The sequence below is a fragment of the Diorhabda carinulata genome, chromosome 2, assembly GCF_026250575.1.
Source record: "Diorhabda carinulata isolate Delta chromosome 2, icDioCari1.1, whole genome shotgun sequence".
Taxonomy (NCBI): domain Eukaryota; kingdom Metazoa; phylum Arthropoda; class Insecta; order Coleoptera; family Chrysomelidae; genus Diorhabda; species Diorhabda carinulata.
In genome coordinates this window covers 22044143-22055010 of record NC_079461.1, presented here as the reverse complement: position 1 = coordinate 22055010, position 10868 = coordinate 22044143, and the positions used below count along the sequence as shown (strand labels likewise).

Here is a 10868-nt window from a genome sequence, read left to right as displayed (position 1 = left end):
TTTGCCTAGAAGCCACGACAAATTTTAAGAAAACAATAACAACAAACAATAACTTTGATAGCAATTTTTATCCAATCTATCACCCCTATACTGCTCTTTCATCCTTAAAGGGTGAAATTATCAAAAACCCTAATATATATATGTTTATTATAGACCATTGTATACTTTCTAGCTTCATTATTAAAAATAGCAAGATGTTAAATTTACCTACTTTTATACAAATTTCCAATTCAAATTATTCTCATTCTGAAAGTTATAACTTATAATAAATGACAATAATTATTAAAATAGTTTATTAAGCACATTTAATAGCATATGAAGACAACTGTTGATGGAAATTTGGGCAAAATTACCTATTTTAAAAACCAAACAGATTTTAATTAATTCACTATTATTAAAATTACGTTTATGATAAAAAAATACATCTAAAACAATCACAATTTATCTAATCACTATTAGATTCGGAATCAGTGTCTTTTTCTTTCTTCTTAATCTTTTTGTGCTTCTTCTCTTTTTTGAGTTTATGTCTCTTCTTTTTCTTGTCAACATCGCTGCTACTAGAAACATCTTCCTCCTCGTCGTCACTCGATGTATAATTTTTTCTTTTTTTACTTTTTTTCTTGTGTTTCTTTTTCTTTTTAGTATTTTTTAATTTCTCCTTCAATTCTTTCTCTCTAAGTTCTGTAAGGGGAGTCAAGTAATCCATGTCTGATTCACTACTAGTGCTACTTACATCCAAAACTATTTCCTTATTTGGGTCTACTTTGATAAAATTTCGACACTGATATGTTAAATGACCAGCGTAGCCACATTTTTTACACGCAGCACGAGTACTAGTTTCTTTAGCAGGTGGTAATAATCTAGAACCGTATTCATTCATTACGTATATTAAAATTAAGAAATTTCAATTCAAAAATATTCGATAAACTTGGTTAAGTACAACTTCTTCTACTATTGACAGCTGTCACTAATAATAGTCTTCTTTTCTATCCATTAGTTTGATAGTTTTTAACAGAACGTATCGTTATAACAATGAAATTGGAAACTATAACAACGAAAAAGTACATTTATTATTTATAAATTTCATGTATACGGAATATTTCCAATATGTACTTTGTAAGTATATCCATAGACAAACTAAAATAGTGAAAATTTCGTTGTAGTAGTGATTTTTATATTATTGCTTCTACAGCAATATAATTGGAATAATGTATCAACAAATATGTGTATATAAAACTACCTTGATTCTATATTAATAAAAAAATTATGAATGAACCTCATTCCTTACAACTTGATGTTCTAAACATAATTCTGTAGTTTAACCTAAATAATGACATAATGTCATTTAGATGTTTGTTGTTACTGTGCATATAGTTTAATTTGTTTTGAAAATTTTTAAACGAAACGATTAGAAAATACTTGCAAAATGAATGAACAAGTGAACAAAGACTGTTTAACTCCTAAATCTCATAAAAACAAGAGCACGTCGAATAATAACGGTTCAGAATTAATTGGAAGTATCAATGCATGTCAGATAAGTGATGAATTTTTTAAAAATCTTATGAGCGATCCTTCAAAAAGAGAATTAATATTAAACATAATAACATCGGAAAGAGATAAAATAGATGCTTATAAAAAAAAGTTAGAACTAAAAAACCAAAGAAGTCCTTTCTATAAATCGTTGAAAAAACCGTGCGAAAGCCCCACAGCTTTACACAGAAGACGAGTATTAGAGCGATTAAGAAATCCTCAAACTTCTGATAGTACTTCGGATAGCGATAGCAGTAGACCAACATCTAGACAATCCACATCGTCTAAAGTAAATTCTTCGGTGCCTTTCGATAAGATTTTAGATGGCGTTATAGCGTTTGTAGAGGTAAAAAGTGGCGTACGAGATCGTTCAGAAGCCGTAAAATCACATTTACGTTGTATGGGAGCCGTCGTTAGAGAAAAATTTACAAAAGACGTTACACATGTAATATTTAAGGTTAGTTTTTTTATTTCTTTAATATATTATGCTGTTTTTGAAGTGAATATTTTAGGAAGGACAATTTAGTACGTACCAAAAAGCAAATTTAATGAAAGTACATTTGGTATCAGTACTTTGGTTGGAAGCTTGTAAAACCAGCGGTACCAAAGTACCTGAGAAAAAATATCCTGCTTTTGGAACTACAAATTATGATCATAATGTATCGATTCTTTGTTCTGTAAGTAGATATTTCGTTTAAATTTGTGTAGAATTTTGTTAATTTAATGCTGTTTTTATTTATTGAGAACAAATTTCAGATTTGAACTGTTTTCTTAGTGTATTAATAGCTAATTTCATATTATCGCGATCTTTTCGATTTTGGTTCTATAAAATCGAAAAAAACATCAGATTTTAATGAATTGTTAAAATGAATGAATACTTAAAAGAACGCACCTGATTAAAAGGAATGCGTTTAAAACAACGCACTATTCGTTTTTTGATTCTATAAAGTCGAAAAATCATCAGATTTCATTAGATGTTAAAAAAAATTTTGTTTTTGTCTTTGATTTACAAAAATAATAACAATGAAAACTTTTAATAGTTTCAGAGGCTTAAATTTCCATACAAATCCACATATAATTTTTTATAGTATTTTCACATGTAATTGAATGAAATTTTTATTTTTTTCTCAATATTATACAAAAAAACAAATTGAAAAAAGTTATCCTTTTATAATATTTATGTGCGATATTAAATTTAACTAACTTAGTGTCAAAATGTGGGATTTGAACTATTTTCTCAGTGTATATATTATAAATTCTCCATGAAAACAAAGTTTTTAATAACAAATTCATCGAAATCGGAGAATTTTTCGCGTTACTTTAAAATTACAATTGTTTTTACTAGCAAATCCAAAAAGACTATGAGGAAATAATTCGCGAGGAATACCAAAGGACTAAACAGACTGGTACTTTAGTACCGTCAACGACATCTCTCGTTGATAGACGCAAAACCTTCACAAACCACATTACAAGAACCAATAAAACAGGTTCTCCTACAGATAGTTATATATTTGATGATGATTCTGATACAAATCCAATCATAGATGGAGATTTTTCCGAAAATAACAGTGAAGTTTTCATTAGTAGAAGAAAAATGGGAAATTTCGACGAAGATATGGATTTGACTAACGTACTTGGAGAAAGTAGTAAAGAAAACCGTTCTCCTAATAATAAATCGAAAAATGATGATTTTTATAAGAGAAAAACACTCAGTAATTCGAATACAGATAAACCAAAAAGTTCTCGTATATTTAATAAAAATGAATTGATAACTGATGATGCAGTTATGAATTTAACACCAAGGACTCTTCGTATTTTTAATAAAGACGACGTAGTTTATGGTACAAATATGGAAAAACCAACTGAATCCACCGGTACCTGTATGTCTTCGTTACGTATTTCAGACAAATCGAAAAACGGAATAAAAACTAGTTTCAACAGTGAAACATTCGAAATATCTTTCAGTCCTCTCCCTCCGAACGTAATTAACGACGTTTTGGATAAATTACGAGATAGTTCCGAGGAAAACGATTTAAAAATCATAAAAAACAAAACACCTATGAGTAAAATGAAAATTACTTCTCCAAACAAAGATCAAAATGAAATTAAAACGAGAAGACAAACCATGAACGTTGCCATTTTTAATAAAAGTCCGTCTAAGCAATTAAAACGAAGTAAAAGTTCGATAGATTTAGGTAAAAACCTATCCCCCGATTCGCAAAATAAGAAAAAATTCAGAAAATTGTACACCCCTACGGATTTTCGAGAATTAGTCGTAGACGACGAAAAAGAACGAGAAGAAAAAAGAAAAGCGAGAAAACCGAAAAGTAGAAGCGGAGTGTTCATCAAACCGATAACGCTTTTTCAAAAAAATAAAGATCTCGTTGAAAAAAACGAAGAAAATATAATAAATTCGATAGAAATTCAAAAACCCGCTGATAAAAAACGTGATAGCGATGAAGATGAACAAGTGGGATTAAAAAAGGAAATTTTAAATAAACAAATTGATAAAGAAACGCCGAGAAGACGATCCGTAAGATTGATCAATATGAAAAACACCCCAGTAACCCCATCGATTAATAGAAGGAGTACATTGGAATTTCAACCCCAAAGCGCGAAGAGGAAATTGAAAATAGACGTTTTGAAAAAACCGAGTATAGTTTGTACTAAGATGCATAAATCTGAAGTTCAAATATTTTTACAAATCGTTAAAAAAATTGGGGGTTTCGATGTTGAAGATGAAGTTTCGGAAAAAACCACCCATTTAGTGGCTGGGGAACCTAAAAGGACGATAAATATGTTGAAAGCACTCGCTATGGGTTGTTGGATTTTAAAAAAAGAATGGGTAAGTTTTTATTCTCTGTATAACACATTTTATTTCCTTTTTCTAGATAAATCATCTTGATTTTAGGTAAAAAAAAACTAAAATCCGACGATTTATAAATTAAAACATACAAAAAAGTGTAAAAAAAATAATTATTTGATTCGCTTTCAATATATTTTTGATAAAACTTCCCTTTGATATCGAAATAAATAACGTATCTTCATTATCATCAAAAATAATTTCTCGTTTACTAAAATTAATTTATAAACAATTTGGCAACCCTAGAATTCGGGAATGTTGAAAAACGACATGAATTATTACTAATAAAAGAAAAAGAAGAAGAGACTTTTCCAGTTCTGTGGTGGTTTAGCGATTTAGAAATTACATTTGATATAGGAGAAACTATTTTTGGTTCTTGTTAAAATAATTTGACATAAATTTTGTTATAAAATAATTATATAATTAAATTTCAAACGATTTATTATGAAAATTTACGAAAAATTTTATTTTATTTCAAGTTAAAATGAATTCGAATCTAATATTGAAATATCATCGAAAATATTTTCTAGTGTACCAAAATTAGTTTCTGAACAATCTGTCAACTATAGAATTCGAACATGTTAAGAACCTAACTTATTTCTACATAACCATAGATAAATCAACGTTTTCATTTATGATCAATTATTAGAAAAAGAAGAAAAAACTTTTACGGTTTATGTCTAACAAGCAATATAGAAATTATTTTTAATAATAAACGGTACGCGTGAATTTTAGTTGTGAAAGTAATTTGGCACAATTTTTTCATAAAATATCGAATTAAATTACAGTTATTTTCTTCGTTGGAATCCGGTAAATGGCTTCCAGAAGAAGATTTCGAAGAAACCGATTTCTCGCCTGCAGTGCAGGTAATTTATTATGAAATAATTTTCATAACATTCGAATACAACTCGTATCTTTTTTTTTATTCAGAAAAATCGTATTCAACGTCAAGCCTTCGGTCCCTCTTACACAATGGATATATTCCGTGATTACGGACCTATGTATGTTGCCAAAGGCAGTATACCGAGATGTTCGGATTTACGTGAACTTATTCAGTTATGTAAAGGAAGAATAACTGCCGTTCCTCGATGCGCTAGGATCATTATAGGAGAATATGTTGAATACGACGCAGTTATTTGCGTTAAAGAAACTTGGGTTTTAGATTGTATCAGTCAGAATAAAAAATTCCCATTTAAAAAATATCTCATAAAATAAATTTCCTTTCAGCCGGATCTTTATCAAAAATATACGATTTTTAGGTCGCAAATATTTATTTACAGTTATTGTTTTCAACTATTATTTACTGTTTTGTTTTTCCAACAATATTTTCATTTCTTCAAATCTTCATATTATTACAATTTCACTTGAAACGATTTTTATAAAACTTGTAAATGCTCAAATATATTTTTGTATTTTCTTCTTTGGGTTTTTATTTTTCTTACCTTTGATTACTACACACCGTCAGTGACAGCTTAATATGAAAAAAGCAGTAGCGATACTTGACACATAAATATGGCATTAGTGAGATATAAAAAGTATGTCAGTATATAGTTAATTCTTGTATTTTATTGGTTGATTTCAATTATCCAAACATTTTATTACAACAAAACAAATTTGAAACATAAATGCATAATTAGTGGGGTAGAATGAAAAAAGGAACTTACAAGAATATTATAAGAATTTGTCAATTTTTAAGTCATATACAAACATAAATTTATGAATCAGAAGTAACAAGGTCGACAAAATGACGAAATTAAATATGCTAGGTACTTAATTCTTAATTAATTTTGATATAAAACCTTCGTACTACTCCCTAATAAAATCAATATACACCATCTTTTTAATTTCCTTTAAATAATGACAATTGATAGATTGAGAAGTTCTTCTTTACTCAATTTTTTGGCCTCCACCGTAATATTACATAAAAAAATATTTTTATGACAGTTTTATCTATTTTCTAAATAGTATGAGCACATATTCCCACCTCTATAAAAACTTAAACGTATTTTAGCACTTAAATGAGATATTTTAATGAAATTTTCAATCGATATTCTAAATATTGTTTGAATATGATACTTAATAATTTTAAATACCATTAATGAACATCTGTAATATTCGTAGCAATATATAAAGATGTTATTATGTATTCAACAAAAATATCGAATTATGATGCAAATAACAATATAATTATTTCTCTACGAGTATTGTTTTAAATTAAAAATTAAAAATTGTTAGGAAAATAATAAATTTTTTCATTGATAGGTTGCTTCAAAAATGCACAAGTAAAAGGCCAATTTATGTTATACGAAAAGAAGAATTTATTCATGAAATGTCATTCCAATAATATTCTTATTTAAGTAATAAGTGTAAATTTTGTTTGTTTTTACGTAGCTTTGATTATTACTAAAGTGAATATATCTCGTTGAGTAAAGTTGAATTAATATATTCTATTATTTAAAATGGTGGATACTGACAGATTAAGGAGCTGGTTATCAGTTGTAAGACAACTTTTCTTATTGATAATTAACGTCTTGATAATCACTAATAATAATGTTAATTTCATTTAGATTTTTCGATTATATCATTAAAAATACAGATAAAATGATAGTAACATAGAACAATTAGATTATATATATATAGAATAAAGATAAGATATTAAATTTATAAATATGATGATTTTATACTTTGCTTATTAACTTTCATTCTTAGGATATGTCTATTGAATAATACGAATATGTCAAAACTATTGAAATATATGAAAAAAAATGTGAATATAATAGTATAAAGTTTCTTTCAAATTTAATTTCATGTTTTTTTAGTATCACAATCCTGATCTGGCTTACAGGGAAATAATGAGTGTTAATCAACAATATAAAGGTTTACATCCAGAACAAAACACTTACAGTGAGTGTATTTATAGTTGTTTATCGTAAATGTATTGTTTTAAATTTAATTTAAGTTTTTAATGATGGTGTTAGAATGGAACTTGTAAATTTGAGCGGTACCATTCCAGTGCGATACAAAGGTAACTTATACAATATACCCATATGCATTTGGTTAATGGACACTCATCCCTTAAACGCTCCCATATGTTATGTGAAACCCACTATGGATATGTCCATAAAAGTATCCATGTTTGTAGATCAAAGTGGGAAAATATATTTACCTTATTTACATGATTGGGTACCAGTAAGTACTATTTTATTATAATCTTTTTTATTTCACATTAATTTCTTTCGAATATTTCAGTTTTTATTTAATATTGATTGATTTATGTTGATAATTCATTTCAATTTTATAAGATCTTTGGTTTTGTATTTTTTTTTGTTTTAGTTAAAAATAAAACTCTTTAATTGTAATAAAAATCACGTCTATTTCATTTTTGAAATGAAAATACTTTAAGAATAGTTATAATATATGGTGTAAGGTCGATTCACACACAACTATACCGGTCCGGTACCGCAAATCTTCGAATGGTCATTATTCGTTTGAATTTCATTATAAAATCATTTAAATTTTCTTAATTTTTCGTACAGTATTAGTTATGTTGACGTATAATTTGAAATAAAGGTGATTTTACGCGATAATAACATCTGTAGTCGACATTACTTGTTTTTTTTACAAAATATTTGTTTCAATAAAGAATATTAATTGGAGATCTTTTGGTATTCAATCTTTTATTGTTTGGTTGACGTAATGGTTATTTTTTATAACATCGATCAGTTTTTAATAAAATCATCATTATGTACATTTTGAAATAATGGTATTTTCACGCGGTAATTACACCGGTCACCGTTACGCATGCGTCGACCTTAATCAATCAAAATTCGCAAATTATATGTAAACTTAAATCTTCTTCTTCCCAGAACGAGTCAGATTTGTTAGGTTTAATTCAAGTTCTAATAGTTACCTTCGGCGATCATCCCCCTGTTTTCGCTAAAGTCAAAGACAACGTTTACCCCCCGTCAAATCGTGAGTATTTAATACGAAATTCAATAAAAAATTTTTTTATGGAACATTTCATTCTTTTAGCGTTTATGCCCCAACCGGTTGGAGGTTATAATATGCCTCCGAATCCTGCTCCTGTTTACGGCCTATCTGCGGGTTACAATTGTCCTCCTTATCCCCCGCAACCCGTTAGACATCTGAATTATCCTTTCCCTTTTCCAAATAATAATAATTTCGGAGGCTCAGTACCTCAACCGGGTACAGGTACTATAAAAGAAGAACATATAAGGGAGTCATTATTGACTGCTTTGGAGGAAAGATTGTTGAGGAGGATGAAGGAGCAGTTCCAGCAGAATCAGGCCGAATTGGAGACTTTGAAGCGTACCCAAGAGGAATTGAAACAAGGGAAAGTCAAGTTGGATAATATACTTAGTCGTTTGGAAAAAGAAAAGGTTTTTTATCGGTTGTTTTTTTTCGGAATTTAGGGCTTGTATTTAGGAGATTTACTTTTTAGAATGATTTGGATAAAAATATTACAATGTTGCAAGATAAGGAACAGGAATTGGATAAGGCGATCGAAAGAATAAGTAACCAAGAGTCGATAGACGTCGATGATGCCGTTACGACTACAGCTCCTTTATATAAACAGTGAGTTTTAATATCGTGATATAGAAATTTTTTATTTACAACCTCCAATTTTGAAAACAAAATGTATATCCTCAAGTCTCTCTCGAAAAAATCTCATTTATTTCCAGGTTCACATTATCGTAAGAGGATTTAACGTTGTTTTTCGCTTTTTTTTTTCAATTTTTCAAAAAATCGAGTAGTCCAAAATCTGGAAATTATGATGGCTGTTTAATATCATATCTTCCACGTTTCAAATTGTTCAGAAAAACTACTCTTATGATATTTGGAGCGACATAATCTTGTTGATGATACTATTAAAGTGCCAGGCAGTGAACGTGTTGAAAAATTTGTTATTGGAGACAAGTTTTTTCCATAATCTCATGGAAACCATTATAAATTTTTGGATTTCATGGTGCTATCATGGAAACCTCCGGACAAATCTGTTATATACAATAAAATCTGCTATTTCGGAACCATTTTCATACCATTTGATGGTATTTATCATTTATCTTACAGTGTTTTCATCTCGATTGCTTCTACAGCTAAATTTTGTGGTAAATCTTTTTTCTCAAAGCTCGGTATTTCGTCCTGATGCGTGTCCCAAGTTCATCATTTTCCTTTGGTCGTTTTTCATTATTAAATCCTTTAGAGTGACATAGAGGTGGAAGAATCACTTCTAGCGCACGTTTTGTTCATGATTTCGTTCCTCGTGGTGTTCAGACTAGTTGTAGTACCTCAAACCACTGCCTCATATGTGATGTTTGGTCAATTCAAAGCAAGATATTCGAGCTACATCCCCAATTTCTCACTGCGAAATATCTGCAAACAGTCAGGGCTTTTATGGCTTCATGGTTATTACCTTTTCATGTTTTTTCTTGAGGAGTGTGAGTTGGCATGTTCGATTTGCGATTATTTTGTATTTTGGTACATTGAAAATACGAGAATCAATATATGATGCGTTATTTTTCTCGTATGCCCCATTTTAGTACATTACAACATTCCTACGCATTTCTATCATTACTGGAACATATTCCTGCTAATAATAACGCCCATGACTCAATATTTTTGTTGGTAAAAAAATTCTAGGTTGTTGACAGCATTTGCAGAAGAGGCGGCACTAGAAGATACGATTTATTACATGGGGGAAGCTCTGAGGTGCGGCGTCATAGATTTGGACGTATTTTTGAGACAAGTAAGGAGCTTGTCGAGAAAACAATTCATGCTTCGAGCTCTTATGCAAAAATGTCGTCAAAAAGCTGGTTTATCAATATGAAAAACTGTTCTAAAGCCATATATTTAATGTTTTTACTCATATAATTCTTAATTTGAATGTTATAAAGAAATTAAAGTTTTTATTCATTTGTACACTGTTTTACGCATATATAATCGCAAATAAATTGGTTTCTATTCCTTCGTATGTTTTTATTTCATACGCCTCTTTCCTTTTCTAACAAAATTTCTATTGTTACGAACCTGTCCACTGACATAAATCGCGAAGCCGGTCCTGTTTCAATATGTTATCGAAGCCTTTATAAAAACGGTCGACTAAAAGATAAAAAGGTCATAAAAAATAAAATCCCGGCGCGTCCACAGAACTTTAGCTTTGCTGTATCCGTGATAGCAAACGAAATGAAACATTGACAAATAACTTTTTCTATAGATTGATTTCTTTCGATTTTAGTTAATAAATAAAAAGGAAAAGATCGATTATTTTTCGATTTCATGTATTTGCCATAGCGAATTAAATATAAAACCGATGGAAGAGCGATTTCGTGAACTGATTTCATTCGAATGCAGCGAATTGACAGACGATTGTTTTCGTGAATCAATTTTAATCGAACTCATTGACAGATGATTTCGAATAACGATTTTTGGTACTTCTTTCTAAAAAAACGACTTA

The 10868-nt window shown here is 29.2% G+C and overlaps 3 protein-coding genes across 6 annotated transcripts; 2 read left to right on the top strand and 1 right to left on the bottom strand.

Annotated features, from left to right (window-relative positions):
- Positions 1–278: 278 nt before the first annotated feature.
- LOC130903717 (protein SREK1IP1-like) lies at positions 279–941 on the bottom strand. Its single transcript, XM_057815956.1, has one exon. It carries the CDS (start codon positions 878–880, stop codon positions 446–448), a length of 435 nt encoding a protein of 144 aa, XP_057671939.1. The 5' UTR covers positions 881–941; the 3' UTR covers positions 279–445.
- Positions 942–995: 54 nt separating this feature from the next.
- On the top strand, positions 996–5810 carry LOC130904119 (uncharacterized). The gene is made up of 5 exons (XM_057816687.1): positions 996–1987; positions 2043–2207; positions 2876–4375; positions 5182–5259; positions 5324–5810. Exons 1-5 carry the CDS (start codon positions 1427–1429, stop codon positions 5606–5608), a joined length of 2589 nt encoding a protein of 862 aa, XP_057672670.1. The 5' UTR covers positions 996–1426; the 3' UTR covers positions 5609–5810.
- Positions 5811–6699: 889 nt separating this feature from the next.
- LOC130904016 (tumor susceptibility gene 101 protein) lies at positions 6700–10378 on the top strand. 4 transcript variants are annotated; one of them, XM_057816509.1, is made up of 7 exons: positions 6700–6891; positions 7213–7297; positions 7353–7582; positions 8260–8365; positions 8426–8793; positions 8856–8989; positions 10055–10378. In XM_057816509.1, the coding sequence occupies exons 1-7, from the start codon at positions 6853–6855 to the stop codon at positions 10239–10241; spliced, it is 1149 nt and encodes a 382-aa protein (XP_057672492.1). In that variant the 5' UTR covers positions 6700–6852; the 3' UTR covers positions 10242–10378. The 4 variants fall into 4 exon arrangements, with proteins under 4 accessions (XP_057672492.1, XP_057672490.1, XP_057672491.1 ...); XM_057816510.1 differs by lacking the exon at positions 6700–6891 and adding an exon at positions 7088–7160; XM_057816507.1 differs by having other exon boundaries at positions 8260–8793.
- Positions 10379–10868: the final 490 nt, after the last annotated feature.